The 19,618-nt window shown below is 38.6% G+C and overlaps 1 protein-coding gene across 2 annotated transcripts in view; it reads right to left on the bottom strand.

Moving 5' to 3' along the window:
* The window catches only part of Fmr1 (synaptic functional regulator FMR1), a 604,856-nt gene that overhangs the window by 583,179 nt on the left and 2,059 nt on the right, over nucleotides 1-19,618 (bottom strand). For both annotated transcript variants that reach the window (XM_067136974.2, XM_067136973.2), the window contains one exon: nucleotides 14,351-14,501. In XM_067136974.2, the coding sequence (XP_066993075.1) occupies nucleotides 14,351-14,501 (151 nt within the window). The remainder of the gene's footprint in view (nucleotides 1-14,350; nucleotides 14,502-19,618) is intronic.

Here is a 19,618-nt window from a genome sequence, read left to right as displayed (position 1 = left end):
AAATGTTATGGATAAACTGTAAAGCTGGCAGGATGCCTCTGTATGCAGACAAAGTGGTACTCACTCCGGACCCCCCGTCTGGCACTCCAAAATCAGAAAAACTAACAGAAGGGCATGCATCTTCAAAAGATTAAATACTGCAGAAGTCTGTTATAGCAAAAAATCTTGTAAAAGCAGATTGTCATTACATCCATTTTTGTAAGTTGGAAGGAATACACACAAAAAATTAGAACTTTTCCCTTTGTGTAAAGCTATTTACCATGAATGTCTTTCAATAAATGAAACTCAAATGTTGATAATGAACTATTTACAATACCAATCTAAATGGTCTGTTATTGGACATTATAAAATTTCCAACCGTCATTCCTGTTTGCAAGGCATTCACCCCATTGTGTTAAGTTGGGCACATCAGTTGGTAAATAGCACACCTACCAAGATGCATGGCTAGTGCATACCGAGGAGGCCACTGCGTAGGTTACATGGAGCCACCGGCAGTGCCAATGCACAATGAGAGACTTTGTCTCATTACCATTCGAAACTGATTAAGACGTCCCTCTCTAGCATGTTTCCCTGGTTATTACATCATTATTCCAAAGTCCCAGTCAATTTCCTATTTAAATACAGGCTAAGGAAAACAAAAAACACATTTACCTTACTCTTTAGTACGTTCGCAACTCCGACCACAAGAAATTTTAATTTGTGCTCTCAGCCACATAGCGTGCACCGCGCACCAGTGACAACTGACCTGGGTAAGGATTTGGTAGAGAACTTAAATTCACGGCCTTGGAGAGCGGTAGCGTATTGGCCTACAGCTGCAAGGAGCGTCAGTTCAAAGCCAGTCCTTGCTGTGGTCGTTTGGATCACACAACAGGAGCTTGTATGATGTGTTGGTGCTTAATTTTACATTTGTAAGTGAATTGTGTAACAACATACACAAATTAGGCCTATTGTACGTAGTTATACAGCTGACTTGTTGATGATTTATTTTATATTTGTAAGTGAATTGTGTAACAGCGTACATAATATTTGTTTTTATGACCCACCAACTACGTTTATGATTTTCAGAGATGCCGATATGCCGAAATTTAGTCCCGCAGGAGTTCTTTTACATGCCAGTAAATCTACCTACACAGGGCTGACATATTTGAACCCCTTCAAATACCACCGGACTGAGCCAGGACCGAACCTGCGAAGTTGGTGTTCAAAGGCCAGCACCTCAACCATCTGAGCCACTCAGCCCATCAGTGTACATAAATGAGGCCTACTGTATTTACACATTGCAGTTTGCAGAGCATTCAGTTATGGAGAAAAAGAAAGCTAGACAGTTTACAAATTATGTAAAATTAAAGTTTATTTAGAAAGTGGATGCTAATCAACAATTGAAGAACCATGTGCAAATCACCTAGGTGCTGGACATTCCTACAATAATATTAAACATAGTTGTAAGCAACATGTACAGTTCGCGTTTCTAGGATCGTTTTTCCTTGATGTTTTACGATGTTTGTGTTTTTAAGATCTATTATTTATTTATTTCATTAATACTAATTGTAAACACTTATTTCTTTCTTTTCATCTTAATTATGTTTACATTCAAACCTAACCTTACATTTAACAGCATATTTGTTTTACGTTTTTTAGCACGTTCCCTCTTTTAAGACTTTTTTTTTTCAGCACAAAAATGTCCTAAACAGTTGTGGCTGTATTTGCATCATTTCACAGAGATGGGTACAGAGGTTCTTACATAAATCTACAGTCCATGCACCTCTCAAAGCCACTGTTACTAAGTAAAACAGGGTGTCCACCAAATCCAGATTTTGAAATTCCCTGACATTTAACCGTTTTCCAGACAAAATTTTTTTTTCCCCTGACACACGACAAAAAATAAAACGATAAAGAAAGTTTCCGGCTATGACAGTAATATTAAAATACATTTTAAAAGCTTAACATCCAAAAATAAATGAGCAGTTATGGCCAGTTTCTGGTACACCACAGTTACCTGTGAGTTACCTAAAAACACTTGTAACTTTAACTGTGCTGTTAACTTCAATGAGTTTCCGGAAACTTAAATCCAGATTTATAAGCCCTGGTTATAAACAGTACAGTTATCGTCATGCTTAGTATCTCTCGTCCTCTAAACGAGGTTTTATTGAATAAACTAACCTCTGAAATCAGTCATACTATTTGTATCGTATCTAAAAAATAATAATGCTATTGAATTTACGTCTGACAACTTTTACAGATTTCGGAGACATCGGTGAGCCAGAATTTATACCCGCAGGAGTTCCTCTTCATGCCACAAAATCTACAGACACGAGGCTAACGTAATTGAGCACCTAATACCACCAGACTGAGCAAGGATCGAACCTGCCAAGTTGGGTCAGAAGGCCAGTGCCTCAATCATCTGAGGCTCTCAGCCCAGTGGGCCACATTTTGAGATGTATCACATTCTTACTTAATTTCAGTATACAACATTAAATTAATCCATCGTTTACTTTGGCATTTCTTTTTATCTAGTTAACTACTATCATCAGCCAGGTAGATATGTGCTAGTTACATAATATAAATACATATTTGAGTCTTTTGATGCCCATAATTAAGATGTAAATACTGTAAAACTGTTTATTCAAATGATAAATGTTAATTATTGGCAGCATAATTGCATCAATTACATAGGATTTTAAATACCTAGCTTGACTATCACGTAAAGTCATTCGAGGTGTCTGGATTAATATGGAATCACACGCAAGCACTTGTTTTAGCGGGACTTCACAAACCTGTTGGCACTCCACAGAAATCGAGTGGTAAGCCCCGGAGTTACATGATTATGAACGAGCAGCAGAACACTAGAAGTTCAGAATACTCAGTTATGTCTTGTTTGTGATTATAACACTCAATTAGGTCAATGTTGTCGTTGATGTTTACCCGATTGATTATAATGATGAGAATAAAATGAAATTTTATCATACTCATTTTTACGTAGTACCATATTCACTCATGTATAGACTCCCCCTGGCTTTTTGGGACAAAGAAAATGAAAACTAAATCTCGCATACAAGACTCCCCAACGTAATTCATCAGAGAAGAACAATGATTCCGCTTCGAAGCGGATACAAGCCTTACTGCAGCTCTGATGACATCACACAAATTTGTGAATAGCTTCGTCCACACAACCCGCGCAATGAAAACACACATCAAAGTCATTGTGGTTCATCGGTGTTTCTTAGGTAAGAAATGCTGCCTCTGTAGCGTAGGCCTACTGCAGCTCTGATGACGAAGAAACAAGTGAATAGTTTCGTGTCTGACCTACGCAATTAAAGCATACTTCAGTCATGTATATATGCCCATGTTTTGTTGTTAAAATGTCTGCCAGTGTAATGGTTGGCAAAATTAGCTGCCGCTCTCAGGAGCCTGAGTTCAATTCCCGGTAACGTATTGCCAGAGATTCACGAATCGCAGGAAGGTTGATTTGCAGTAAAAATATTACATGCAACTGCCTTCCACCGCACACCAGTCTAAAAAGAGCTGTACCACCTCGGGATGAGGAAACTAATTTACTTTAGTGAAGAAATATTCACGGTTGCTAGGTCTAGTAATATAGGCAGGCGAAACATTAACAAAGTGATCGTTTAATATCTCATAACTTGAGCCAAACACGATAAAAACAATCCAATCATAACTATTAATTTACTCGCCAACGTACCTAAAAAATAAGAATAATAATAATATTGATTTTTCATCCCCACTAACTACTTTTACGATTTTCGGAGACGTCAAACAGAACATACTATGCGTTAATAAAAAAATATGGAGGCAACAAACGTGCAAAATTACACATTATGATAATAAAACGCATTACCGCCACACATGTAGATATCCGTAAATGCGACAAGCTTTACCATTATTTATTTTTATTCCTTCCGTCGTGGAACTGCCGACACTACTGGGCACTTAGTATCATACATAACCTAAACAATGCGGTCTCTCTCATCTCAATTACAACTGTAAATGTAAAGAACAAGCATAAAAAATGTTCTATAAAATAAAGGTCTGGCGTTCAATAGCTGCAGTTATCCAAAGGATGCTTCCAGTCACAACGTATTACATTCGGAAGTACTGCATGGCTTTATTCTGCTAGGACTGCTACACATACACCAACTGGGAATAACAGACTATCTCCAGAAACCATTTGCAAATAGATGCTCACTGATTGGACTCTACAGTCAGAAACAAAACTTATTTTTTAAGTTGCAAAAATATGGGATCTTGAATACTCACGATTATAGAGAAGATGAAGTCATTTGGAATGACAACACGCTGGTAGTAGGGAAGTTGGCGGCACAAGACGATAATTCAAATGAAAGTAATGATCAGGTTTACCGGGTGGTAGGCCTACTGCAGAACTGATAGACACAAATGACTGCCAATTTGTTATTTGTATTAATACTGCGTAATACGATACCCTTATCCCGTTTCTCTATGGGGTCGAGTATGAAGCAAGTTTTTATGACCGCATGGCTTTCCTGACGTCAGCCTCACCAGAGGAGTTAATGAGATGAAACGAATGACGTGATATAAGAGTAACCTAAACTGACTATAGTTACTTTGTATGTAGTCCTTAAAGTCATGTGTTCAAAATTTATTCCTCTTCATATGTAGTCCTAAAAGACCTGTGTTCACAATTTATTCTTTTTCAATTTAGAAATACTGCTTTCCAACAAAAATAGCCAGTAAAACTCAGAATACATTCATATATTTGTTAAAAAAATAGTGTTGAATGTTAACATGTACAATTTATAGCTCTTTATAGCCTAAAAGTCATGCGTTCACTGCACAAACTTTGAGGATATCGCATCTTGGACCCCTCCTTACTTTATTTGGCTGTAAATGTGGGGGAAAAAGGGGTCTAATATGCGAGTAAACACGGTACTCCCCGCTCGGCTACTCATTCCAGCCACACGGCTGACGAAAATTTGTGGGGAGAACACTAATTTTTTACAGAAAACATTCTCTTTCATTTTCCAAATTGTGTTTAGAGAACAACAGTCTGTGAGTATTACTTATCAACTCTGACATTCCGTTCAAGTTTGAATGTCAGCGAGAGAGCCCCCAGTGCACATAGCACAAAATCTATACCGAAGATGAACGTTCGCATTCACTGTAATCACTGGAGAGCATAGATATTGGTAACAGAAATAATAATAATAATACACTCTTAATTGCACTTAATAACGCATGCATCAATGATAGGGTTCTCGCTGTAACCAAAGGATAATACACAGTTTAATACAGGAATTTTCAAGGGACAGAAACAATCTGGCATTACCTGCTATTATAGCAGACTTCTACTGTACACAGTTTAATATAGGAAATTTTCTAGACACATAAAAAATCGCCATTACAACAGAGTTATCACTATATGCCCTTCTCGTTATAATGGACTTTCAGTGTATCAGGAAAGCAGTCCTAAAACATCAATGACCAGGATTTGAAGAAAACCACAGACTTCAAATACCTTAGATCTCTAATAACATCCTTGAACAATTCCACCCTGGACACCCATGAGTCTACGCAGCATAGTTGAAGTGGAAATAAGTCATTAGTGTTCTAAAAGGTAAAAAGATGCCTGAACATCAGAAAGCAAAAATTTAAAGAACAGTGTTGCACCCAGTAGCTCTCAACAGGATTGAATACCAACCACTGACAAGAAAATACGAACAGGCTCTGCACAAGATGGATATGAAAATGCTGTGATGAACCCTAAGATGTACTTGCTACGATAATAAAATAAATAACAGCATGTGTCTAAGGCTTGGTGTAGTACCAATTGTGCATAATGCAAGAGACACCCAACTCAGGTGGTACGGTGATGTAATGAGAAAAGACAACAATTCAGTGGCCAAAACAGCACTTCAACAGGATCCCAAGAGACGTCAACCCTGTGGTAGACCAATGAAGAGGAGGATGTGCAAGATCAATGATGACATACCAGAAGTGGATCTCAACCCCGAAGACAAACACCAAGACATAGTGGAAAAGCACACCCCGTCTGATGGGACAAATGCTAGGAAAGAAGAAGTGATAGTGATGGTAGAACTGACACCTATCAAACACTTCGGGCTATTAACACTTCCTCACAACAATTTCAGACTGTCCTCTCAATTGTCTCAAACAGTATGCATATGATTTACCGTATTTGAAGTTCATAGTCTTGTTATACAGTATCTTGTCTTCTTGGCCAGTGCAATTTTTTGAGCCTTTTTTTTAATGGTTCCTGATACTGGTATACTTTATAGTCTGTATACAAATTGAACCACCAGTTGTCACTGTGCCTTATACCATTTTTAGTTTTAAATGCTCCAAAACATTAACCCTATGCCCAACTCTAATGTACAGTAGAAGTCCGTTAAAGCGAGGATTCACAACAACAAAAAATGTACTTGCTATAGCGGATTGTCGTTATATCCGATTTTTGTCTGAAAACCCCCACACACATTGATATCGATAAGAAACGTCAATCAGTTTGTTCAAAACTTGCACTTTCACGGATGTTATCCACACTACGGCTTGCTTGTTACTTTTCGAAATCTGATGCTACGTGAAAGGGTATGTTTAATTTCATTCTGAAAAAATTATAGTACTATATTTCTCCAAATCCAAAACTACCCCCAATTTTTCCTTCAAAAAATTTAAATCAGGCTTAAAAAGTGCTTTGGAAAATCACATAAATGTCTTTTTCATACAGACTGCATTTTACACTATTTTTTGACGCCAAACATTGGCTTTCGTTATGCCGTAAATTTTTCCGACTGCACAATTATTCTTTATTTCCGCAGGTTTAATATTAATAACCTTTAACTTAAAATTGGCATCATAATACCGAAGAGAACCCGCTGCATATTTGTCAGTAATATCTATTCCATGCATCTCTACAATACAACGATCCATCAGGCAAATATTCTTCCTGTCTATAAAACCTTTACTTTTACTCAGCATCAGATATAACCGGCAACCGCCACACGCATGTCTCGCTTGCCAGGTTCGGCTTGTACTTCAGCGGCTAGCGTTGTACAGGCCTAATCGTAGACGTTCAGGGTCAACGAACGAGTTCATTGCGCCGTTGGGTTTTTCGTGCACATACAATTTCATCTTCGACTTCTTTAAAGCGTCCTTGTTGCGGACCACTGAATTCAAGCTAACACAGAATATTGGATGTAGATAGATCCATGCAATATTTTCTTGAGGGTGTAAAATTATGTTACATTTCCGAGCGTTTAATAAAGGGTAACTTTAAATTGGCGTCATAATATTGACGAGAACCCGCTGAAAATTTGCCAGCAATACCTGTTCCACGTACTTACAATATGACTATCCATCACGAAAATATTCCTGCGGTCTATAAAACTTAGTTTTACTGAGCGCCAGGTACAGTAGATGCGTTATAACTCTGCCATTGAATATCCGTGGACTTTCAAAGAATTCGAAGGCTCGCATGTTTTGATGCCATTCTGGAGATTTGAGAAATGTTTCTGTAGAGGCTAATAGAACGTCATTCTCTCTTCACTATTTCCCAAGATCCAGTGACATTACACAGAGGCACTGTACAACCAGTTGCAGCGGCTAGCGATGTATAGCCTAATACAGAGGCGGTCATTCATTGTCAAAGAGTTTTGTGCGAGTGTGCGCGCGCGCACGGCAGTAGACCGAAGCAGCGTGGTTACCGCAGTAGTTGCCAGTGGTGTTCATTAATGTTAGGCCGCGAATGCAAGACAACCCTTGATTTTTCGCTAGAGATTCTGAGGAATATAGTATGACTCCAGAGGCTTCTGTAGCAAACAATTCAGTTTCCTTCTTCAAACGGCATCACCTAGCCCAACCGTATATGTATCATGAGAACATATTTCAGACGCATGTACAGAAATTATAACCTCCTCACTAAATATTTAAATGGGAATAGCCTTTCCGAAATTTAACTAGATGCGAGAAAATGTGAACTATCCTCTGAAATCAGTAATGTACTCTGCCATACCTTGAGGTGTACCACATTCTTACTTAGTTTCAGTATACAACATTAAAATTCAGGGATTGTTCACTTCAGCCTTTATTTTTAACGAGTTAACAACTGCTAGCAGCCATGTTATTTATGCATTTATTACGAAAACGTGTTATTCTACTTCATTTCAAATTTTCTTCAGAGAATAGCAGTCTATGAGTATTACTTTTTTTTTTTTTTGCTAGTTTCCTTATGTCGCACCGACACAGATAAGTCTTATGGCGACGATGGGACAGGGAAGGGCTAGGAGTGGGAAGGAAGCGACCGTGGCCTTAATTAAGGTACAGCCCCAGCATTTGCCTGGTGTGAAAATGGGAAACCACGGAAAACCATTTTCAGGGCTGCCGACAGTGGGGTTTGAACCTACTACATACCTGCCAACTTTACAAAACCAAAAATCAGGAGATTTTGATGTGAAAATCAGGGAAAATCAGGAGAAATCAGGAGATACAATTGGTCAAAACTGCTTATTCTACATGGCTTGTGCAATACAGTACTACGATATATTTATAACACTTATTGTCTCAAAGCCCGACTGTTGCTATACTAGGCTACAAGGCTAAAAATTACACATCCCTATTCCATCACAGGAAGTACCGGTATGTGAGTGAAATGATCGGTCTCTGATAAGCCTACCGAAAATAGTATGAACTCATGCCCCACATGTGAATCAGTCATGCAATTAGATACCATTACTTAGCAAATGCATAGATTAATATATTGCATCAAGCGCCCGCGCAATTATGCGAAGCGCAATGCTATTTGGATCAAATAACTAGCTGATGCACCCGTGCTTCGCTACGGAATTCTCAGAAAGACTGTCCTTATAGTTTTCCCAATTGTTACAATGATGCCACTATATCGCGATTAAAAGCAATGCTATCATATGAAATACTGGATAAAATTAAAAACAGCACATTTTCTCACTTTTAGCGAAAAGTACTAGATGTCGATCTAACAGTTCAAAGTTTCAGAGCTAGAATGACCAGGCGGCAGACAGCCGCGAACACTCCTGTATAATTATTCCGTTTAAGTGTGCACACTAGAAAATAGATCTCAGAGAGTTAAGAGTACGTGAAGCTTTGTCTGACCCTGTAATAGTTGAGAGGGGAGTTCCTCAGGGCAGTGTTATCGGACCTTTATGTTTTCTTATATATATAAATGATATGAGTAAAGGAGTGGAATCGGATGTAAGGCATTTTACGGATGATGTTATTCTCTATAGAGTGATAAATAAGTTACAAGATTGTGAGCAACTGCAACGTGACCTCGAAAATATTGTGAGATGGACAGCAGGCAATGGTATGTTGATAAACTGGGCTAAAAGTCAGGTTGTGAGTTTCACAAATAGGAAAAGTCCTCTCAGTTTTAATTACTGCGTTGATGGGGTGAAAGTTCCCTTTGGGGATCATTGTAAATACCTAGGTATAAATATAAGGAAAGATCTTCATTGGGGTAATCTCATAAATGGGATTGTAAGTAAAGGGTACAGATCTCTGCACATGGTTATGAGAGTATTTAGGGGTTGTAGTAAGGATGTAAAGGAGAGAGCACATTTGTCTCTGGTGAGACCTCAACTTGAGTATGGTTCCAGTGTATGGGACCCTTACCAGGATTACTTGATTCAGGAACTGGAAAAAATCCAAAGAAAAGCCGCTCGATTTCTTCTGGGCGATTTCCGACAAAAGAGTAGCGTTACAAACATGTTGCAAAGTTTGGGCTGGGAAGACTTGGGAGAAAGGAGACGAGCTGCTCGACTAAGTGGTATGTTCCGAGCTGTCAGTGGAGAGATGGCGTGGGAGGACATCAGTAGACGAATACGTTTGGATGGTGTCTTTGAAAGTAGGAAAGATCATAATATTAAGATAAAGTTGGAATTCAAGAGGACAAATTGGGGCAAATATTCGTTTATAGGAAGGGGAGTTAGGGACTGGAATAACTTACCAAGGGAGATGTTCAATAAATTTCCAATTTCTTTGAAATCATTTCGGAAAAGGCTAGGAAAGCAACAGATAGGGAATCTGCCACCTGGGCGACTGCCCTAAATCAGATCAGTATTGATTGATAATTATAATACTGAAATTGCCACTGCTCTTTCCAATCATTGCCTCAGAGTAGGGGTCGAATAGCTGGAATACTATGATGATCCAGTGTGTTCTGTACCAGTAGTATCACAAAATTTTTGAACCAGAGGAATGGCATATTAAAGAGAGAGATCTAACTCCCCACTCCCCAGCTACTTCCCCCCAATATTATCGGAGATAAATGGCAGCAGAATACACAAAGCACATCACAACAAACAATGGTCAATGTAATGTTATTGTTGATCAATTTGATAATCTTTCTATAGTGGAGGCCTTCACATTTAGTTTTCTTCCGAATCTGTGATATTAGAGCATCTAATGTCAAGTGAGTCGTCCTTTCTTTCAAGACAACCTCGTGTTATTTAAGCGATCGTTCCTTCATGACTTTTTTCTCATTCTTATAATCATCTTCACAATTTAATCACCATCACCACCAATATTATTATAGTCGGTACGGTAAAACTGAATAAGACATAAAAAATCAGAAATTGTATTCTCTATAACTTTTGTTATGTAGTACGGTACTTTCCAATATGACCAGTCTGTCTGTCTGTTAGGTCATCAGCCCAGAGGCTGGTTGGATCCTCAAATAGCACCACCAAAGGTTATGCGGTTATAAGGAAACCCCAAAAACCAATGGCAGCACCAAAATGAGGCGTACTAGGCAAGATGAGGAGTGAGGTAGTTTGCCATTGCTTTCCTCACTGGGTCAGAAAGTACTATTGCAGCACGACTGACCCTATGAGCAGCACCTTTCGTAACACTCAGATGCACTAGTCATGCTCTGAATGTCATTACTCAGCACTACCCATACCTCAGCAACTTCCATATTGTCACAGCCATGGATGTTGACTGGGACTTCGGTGGAAGCTACACTTTACTCTGGCCTGTGCCAAGAGATGGATGCAAAAGTACTGTATCCATCAAGAAATGACAACAGGCAGATATGACCAGTAAGATAGGTAATTAAGAATTAAAGTTTTGGCACCTTCCCCTAAGCTACCATTTCGAACAGAGTGAATAAAATTACGTACAGCGTAGACTGTAGTTCCTTATTCCCCGACATAACATAAAATTCTGTTCACCCATTTACTCGTACCTCGGCGCTAATATGGACTTAGCAAAAAAAAGAAAAATCACGAATATATCTGTTATCATAGCCGGTACGGTAAAAATGTATGAGACATAAATTATAGGAAATTTAATAATATATAACTATAGTTATGTAGTATTTATCGATAGAGCCAATAACAAAATATTTCAGAATGAAATTTTTAGGACTTCCCCTAAACTACCATTTCACTCAACGTGAATACGATTATTTACGATCTAGATTTTAGCGATTTATTCCCCGACATTGTATACCGATTTTCATTAAATTCTCTTCAGCCGTTTTCTCGTGATGAGCGTGCGTGTGTGCGTGCGTACATACGTACAGGCAGGCAGACGGACAGAAATTACACAAAATTAAAACGTGCATTTCCGCTATTATGGTCACGACCGGTACGGAAATATCATTCTTTTAAAATTCAGAGTAATGTACAGACAAAACTCTTATTTTCTTTATAGTGAGGGTAAATTAAAATTAGTCAGAATTGTCTCGAAATGGATCCTAAAATCTCTAGAAAAGTCACTAGTCGTTATTATTGAAATTCTGTCACCAAATTACTAAGAAAGACTCAATATCAAGCGACTAGTCTCTAGAATCGATCAAAGAGAATGGAATCGACTAGACTGATGTGAACGAACACTAACACTGCACACGAGAATGAGAGATTGACAATCGATATACGCGTCGCAATATACGGGTTTCAATAAACATCGCACATTCGCGCACATTTATGGCATTAATAAATGTCGATATTTCGTTTGAAAGCGGCCAATGAGCGAAGGACTTCCGGCCACTGGCGTAAAAAAGCTGAAATGATGAGATTTGAAAATAGATGTTTGAAGTTTACCAAAAAATAAGCTAAAATCGGGAGAAATATTAGAATAATCGGGAGGTGGGAAAAACTGTCGAAAATCGGGAGTCTCCCGCCTAAATCGCGAAAGTTGGCAGGTATGCTACTATCTCCCGAATACTGGATACTGGCCTCACTTAAGCGACTGCAGCTATCGAGCTCAGTACGAGTATTACTAATAGAATCCAACATCACCTTCAAATGTCGACGAGAGAGCTCGCAAATGCACATAGCGAGAAAAGTATATTGTACCGAAGATGATCAATCACATTTTGTGGCAAACGTTCCAGTTTTCTTATTCAAACAGCGTCACCAATCATAACTTAACCGTACTACACTTATGATGAAAACCCTTCAAGTGCACAAAGAGAAATGAAATCTTCTTGCTATAAATTTACATGATAATAGCTTTTCCATAATTAAACCAGCAGGTGTAACCCATTTTTACTTAGCTGCAGTATTTAGCATTAAAATTAGCGACGAGTAATCGGACTAGTGATTTAGGTATTTATTACGAAAAAGTTCCCTTTCATTTGGAATTTTCTTTATGGAACAGCAGTCGACGGGCATTTCAAATCGACTCCCGTACGCAGTTATCAGACTGTACCTCTTATAATGGGCTTCTGATAAGTTCACCTGCATACACCCCAGCGTCAGTGGGTAGGGTCTGACACATCCCACTCTGATGAGTCTAGTGTCAGACCTAAGACGAAACGCTGGTTAATAGAGCAAACGCCTGAAAAGCCTTACATCTGATCGCCATCGAATGTCGAAGAGAGAACTCGCTAGTGGACACAGGGAGGAATCAATACCGAAGGTGGTCGATCGCATGCAACATAATCACTGGAGTACATAAATATTGGTAACGGAAAAATTGTGCGCACTTAATCGCTCGTAATAATGGATGCATCAGTGATAGGAGACTCGCTGTAACCGAAGGGTAATACACTGTTTAAAATAGGAATTTTGAAGGGACACACAAAAATTGCCGTTATAACGGGGTTCTTGTTATATGCCGTACTCGCTATAGCAGACTTCTACTGTATTTAAATGCCTTATGCACCCCGACAGACGTTTTATAAATTCTCAAGCTGCATTATATAACCTACAAAACAAAATTTTAAAGCAATAATTCTTTATACTACATACACCCGACTGCTTGGTTGAATAGTCAATGTAGTGGCCTTCGGTTCAGATGGCCGTGGGTTACATTCACAGCAGGCCAGGATTTTAATTGTCTCCCAATTCCTCTAGCTCCTCCACTTCACAAACCACCACAGAAACATGCTACAGCTTCCCTCCTCATACAGTTGGTGTCAGAAGGCAATTGGCCTTATTCGGCTAAATCCAAACAATGCGCCAACCCAAGGTAAATGGGAATGAGCCAGGAAAAAGGAGAAAACTGCATGAATTGAAATTTCCATAACTGACCGGTAGTTTATCAGCTGGTCATGATTGATTACCTGGAGAATGGAGGAATTTCCGTTATCTTCGTCATGCACTGTAAAGGCATTCCTTGTCCATACCATGGGATATGAAAGATGGGCCCCTAGGGGACAACTGGTTCAAGGCGACCTATCGCCAGGAATTTATAACAAGTACCGGTAAGTAAAATTAGTATATGCAAATATGTAAGTGATGTAAATAAAAATAAAATGGGATAAGTGGATAACGGTGAAGTAAAGGCAGGAGGAGAAGGAAAGAGAGATGGAAAGTAAAAGGAGAAAATTCTTCATTAACTTTTAGTTTCTCCCCACCCAAAATCCCTACTACACAGGAGGTCCCATAAGTAGGTCAATCAGAGCTGTGCCGGCAGATTCTGGCCTTGTTCCAGAACTGATGTAGTCATAGTATTTTCACTTTCATTATTTGTAGCATCATCATCATCAATATCCCACTCCAGTCGCCCACGTGTGGTCCGCCCCAATTTCACTTATTGCACTTTCGAGCTGATCAGCCGCAATATTTCTACACTTGTTACACGAACCCACGGTACCATTTACTTCAAAGCAAAATATTTGACTGGTATTCTCTTTGTTTGAATGTTCTAACAGATGCACAGTCAAAGCAAGACATTTGGAGCCTCACAGAACAAAACTGTACATGCGTCTAGGCTGCGAGCAAGGAGAGCATGCCGCAAAGCACCAATGCAAGAGAACGGGTGGTTTTAGGTGGGCACATTTATATGCCCACGTCAGGCAATTATTACATATTTATAAATGCTTTAACCAAGGCCAATAAGGATGAAACTATACCTTGATAATAGCTTTCCACCATCCACATGCCTCTTGTTCATTAGCCCGTGAGTAAACTTCAATTTCTTGATGTTCACTGAAATCTTTTCCTGGTGACCCATCTGGTGGAAGACGAACTTGGGAGAATGGAAACTTGGACTCAGGTTGCCAACTGAAAAGCAAAAATAAGTGCCCTACTTGTAGTTTAATTGCATGTCAATACACAATTCATTAGAATATAAATAAATCATAATACATGTAGGCCTATGCAATATACAAAACAGACAGTAAATAATAAGTAGCATAGAAGTAAAATCTAGCACTGAGATTGGAAATTATATCTGAGAAAGTGCACCTGCAAGGAATTTATACAATACCATGTGCTCACATTTTTCTTTTTAGACGACCATACATAAAATAATCCTTGGGTGGCAAATGTGGTGATTATTGTGCAAAATTTAATTAACAACCTACCTATAGTTCTACTTTCTGTTCCAAGGTAGCAGGGATAACTGAACTTCAAAATCAACATGTAAATTTGAAGGCATCATTTCCTATGATCTCCACCAGACAGTGCATAAATAACATGAACATAGATCTACTAAAATCTCTAACCTCCCATATGTTCCTGTGTACTATACTTCAGAAGCTACTAACACAGCATGAAGGCTTTAATTGCAAACGGAACTGTAATAAATAAAAATAAGAGAGTTTATGCTATTCTCAAGGTGTAATGCTTTTACGAGAGGTTAAGTTACTAACATTTTATTTTCTGCAATTAACAGGTTTTTTTTTTTTCTTTCAGAAACAGCATGACATATCCAATCAGCAAATAACTGCATAGTTCACAAGAAAAACACCACTTCATCGATGGCTTAGATTTTTCTAATTTTATACTTTTAACGTTGATAGAGCATTCCCAGTTCCAATTCAGAACTACTAACTAGAATTTAGACATAAATAATCTTGCTTAAAGATTTGAACAATTTTAAATATATTATTTCTTTGAGATCAACATGGAACAATGCAACTTTGCGAGGTTTGACTTTTCAGTGGCATTGCCTGGAACATGGGTGGGCTACTTTTTTTTTTTTCTTTTCAGTTTGTTTTACGTGTTGCACCATCACAGATAGGTCTTATGGCAACAATGGGATAGGAAAGGGCAAGGAGTGGGAAGGAAGTGGTTGTGGCGTTAATTACGGTAAATTTACTGGTGTGAAAATGAGAAATCATTAAAAACCATCTTCAGGGCTGCCGACTGTGGGGTTTGAACCCACTATCTCTCGAATGCAACTTCACAGCTGTGCGACCCTAATCACAATGCCAACTTGCTCGATAATACTAGGTGTCATAAGGTTAGTGTAATAATTCCTCCCCCACCAAAATCATGTGCAGCAACATATCTGTGCAAAGAATGACTAATGGGAATTAAGCACGGAGGGTTAATGGTCAAATCAATATCACTTTAAGCCTCCACTGTGAACTAATAAGTAGCTTAAAGATAGTAGTTAGGGTATCAAATCGACAGTCTAATTGATGATTAATTCCAACATACATTTTTACATCTTTTCTACAACAGAACATGTTCAGATAATTACTAAGGCCAATGCAGTATATCTGACAACTTCAACAGACCATTGGTAATTAAAACAACCTCAACAAATTCAAATTTCCACTAAGACATTCAAGCTAATATTAAAGATTATTACTGGCAACAACTATCATGAAACTAAATTAACAAAACTGACAACTGAAGAAGCAAGAACTGGGAAGATTCAAGAAGGTGAGAAAATTGCAAAAACTTGCCTTAAGAAATCCATAAACTTGAAAGAAAGAACTTACCAGTTATCACATATGGCATTCAATAATACGCTTTTAAACAACAAAACCATTTCACGTTACACTGACAACTATTGCTCGCACAACCTTTAGTGATACTTCTTTGTACGGAGGTGAGGAGTAAGGAGGGAGCACTCCTGGATCCGGTAATACTGCCTAACGAATGGAAATGAAATCCGAATTGAATCGATAGTATGATCGATCAATATGAATTTTCTAAACCTTCATTAGACGATCGCTACCACATACTTAAGTGCAAAAAAAGAACAAGATCAATGAACGAATACAGTAAAGACAATTAACTATTAAACTCTTTGCACATTTGTGCGCATTTCACTTATTATTAAACCTTCATTATCTTAAGCCAAAAACTGTGTTACACACACATTATATAACATTTCTCGATGCGAATTTTGTTTCTAGCATGAATTCTATACTTTGGCTTTGCTGTGTGAACAACAACTGTACTAGTACGTAAAGTGTACGCCAGATGTCTCACAGCGATGCATAAGTGATTCATAGTTTGCGTTTCAAAGGTTGCCAATAACGAATCATGAAGACTGTCAAGGTCTACCGATTCAGCACTAGGGAGCCCAGGTATCACTAAAAGTTGCGTAATACACACAATGTAATTTGTACAACATCACCTTTTACTTCTTGATGTTCAATTTATCTGCTCTGATCAAAGGTTACATGAAATTGCAGCAATTCATTTGAAATGTACTGGGAGGTACAGCTTAAAATACGATTTCGCTATTCAAGAGACTTGTTTCTTGAGAATGACAAAGGGACAGTGCGGTAACTGTCCAACTTGACTACAATTCTTGCAAACCGATATTTTATACATGGGATCATTTCCATGGAATTATAGGTCACTTCGACTATCCGAATAACTTGCCCCAATCGTCAGAGGGCTGTCACATACATCAACTGGGGGGGATTCACTTATATTTACTGCCAAGTACGCACACATAATAGTAACAATTAAAAAGTAGGTTGTATCTCCATAATGCAAGCTACATCTGTATGGCCCATACAACACAGTACTATAGTTTCATCTTTCCTTCGCCGAAGCTATTTAGATTACACACGCCATAACAGCACTATAATAAAAGCTGCACTTCCTTGTATGGTGGCGTGTAGCTTTAGTGTCAATAATATGAGATTTAATTTCCACTGAAAGCAATATTCTTATCTGCAGGCTAGTCATACTCCTGCTTAACCATATTTGAGTAATATGTAGGACGACGACAGCTCACTTAACATTTAGCACACGCACTGATGAATTTCATTGGTTGCGACAAGCAGAGTTGCATGAAACATACTTCTACCTCTATTTTTGAACCAATATTTAAAGTTTAAACGATGTCTAGTTAAACACCGACTGAACACTGTTTATACAATCGTGCTCGATTTAGACGTTGTTTAGGTAGACGTTGTCTAAGGCTTAAAACTAGTCATCATTTCTGTATTCGGCCACTAGTGTTCTAATGTTTGTTCATAATCATGTAACACTGGGGCTTACCACTCTGTTGCTGTCGAGTGCTATACGGGTTCGAAACGTCATGCAGAATCGAATGCTCACATGCGATTCCATGCTAATCCACTCGCCGCTCGCGCACAACATTACGTGGTAGTCAAGCTGTAATTATTTATCATCTAAACAGTTTTACAGTATTTACATTTTAATTTGGAACACCCAATGAATCAAATATGTATTTATATTATGTAAATAGCACATATGTAGGTTATGTTAACGGGACGGTCTGTAAAAACGGTAACTGTCACATACATCAACCGGTGGGGGAGAGATTCACTTATATTTATTGCCAAGTAAGCACACATAATAGTGACAACTAGAAAGTAGGTTGTATCTCCAGAATGCAAGCTACATCTAGGGAGAACACTGATCACACTTGGTTCATACATATAGCAATTGAGGCTTAATCATAAGGAACTGAACACCAGTTTCAGCTCATGCCATTCAATGTAATGTAGATTCAAATAGTTTCTTTCCTATTTCCCTTTTCAAAACAGGGTTATTAAAAAATTATGGAATGCGGAAGTTATCCTTTTGTCATTCTATTGCTATATTATGTAAAATTTGGTCAGATCAGCCATTCATTGTGAATTATTTCAGATATTAATTATAACCAAAAAGCTTCTCCTTGTCCACTCAGAATTCTACCACTGTTGTCATCACCAATAGATTTGAAGAAGAGATTCTACTTTTTTACATTCACGTGGTGAACCAACAATATATTTTTATAAGGTTGGAAAGGACTACCCACTGCACAGTCAACGGCAAAAGTTCACTTACTGCAAAACTTTCAGCGCAGACACGTAGGCGTGATTGCACTGTCATTTGTTTCTTTCTCGCCGACAACTTGCGATAGTCGTGATCATGCGATGCACAAGGCTTCCAACTCATGACCATACCACTGGTCTACATTGGTTAGGTCCAGCTAGTGACAAAACCATTGGTCTGGATTCGTTAGGTCCAGCAAGTGACAAAACTATTCGTCAGAGTTGGTTAGGTTAGGTTATTGACAAAACCATTGGACAGGGATCAAGCAAAGGGGGTCTGGGGACGTAAGTCCCCAGGTTAGGGCCGCGAAGTGGCTTTATGCTCTAGAATTCTGTACGGTGAGAATAATTTATCATGCTTGCTAGTGAGAAAGTTATTGTTCTGCCTGTACATTGTTTCGTAACACATTGTGTTTAGTTGTGTTTTTATTGCGTGCAGGTTGGTAACTGAATGCATTTCACTTCTTTGCTGAGAATGACATCACATCCGATTGTATCTCAGCCAATGGAAATGCTACAGTGCACTTGAGCAATGAATAATGTTGTGTGATAAATTATATTAGGTCATATATGTGAATGTACTACTGGGGGACGGCCGATGGGTCCCTGGCTGTCGCAGTGAACACCTCTCTCCTCTACAAAGTATTCCACATACGATTTGTAACATTTCAAATCCCTTATGATACTACAAAACCTATGTTGCACATACTGAATTTCTACCAGTACGATTGTATTAATTACCACTTATAACATTAGAAAATGCCTTTGCTGGCAGGACCTAGTGTTTACAGTGCACTATGTCTTCTGGTATGGGCTAGAGCAATTTTGTTACTTTCATTGATCTGTCTCTGTCTTATCCTTGGCTTTGACAATATGAAAGTGACTGAGGTATGAGCGATGTTAGTAATGCCATTCCTTGTGCAGCCAGTCCCTGCAATGAATGGTGTGAAAACGTTGCTCATAGGGTCGGTTGATGCATGCATTTCAGTGGGCTTGGCAGACTGATATGTAATAGCAACTTCTGGCTCGGTGAGGAAAGCAACGGGAAACTACCTCACTCCTCATTTCCCTAGTACGCCTCTTCAGTGATGCCTAGGCCATCTATGACAGCTGATGGCAGAGCTGTTGAGGATCCAACCAGCC

Source organism: Anabrus simplex, chromosome 1 (genome assembly GCF_040414725.1).
Source record: "Anabrus simplex isolate iqAnaSimp1 chromosome 1, ASM4041472v1, whole genome shotgun sequence".
Taxonomy (NCBI): Eukaryota; Metazoa; Arthropoda; class Insecta; order Orthoptera; family Tettigoniidae; genus Anabrus; species Anabrus simplex.
The sequence above is the reverse complement of the archived record's forward strand: the minus strand, read 5'-3'. Positions and strand labels throughout refer to the sequence as shown.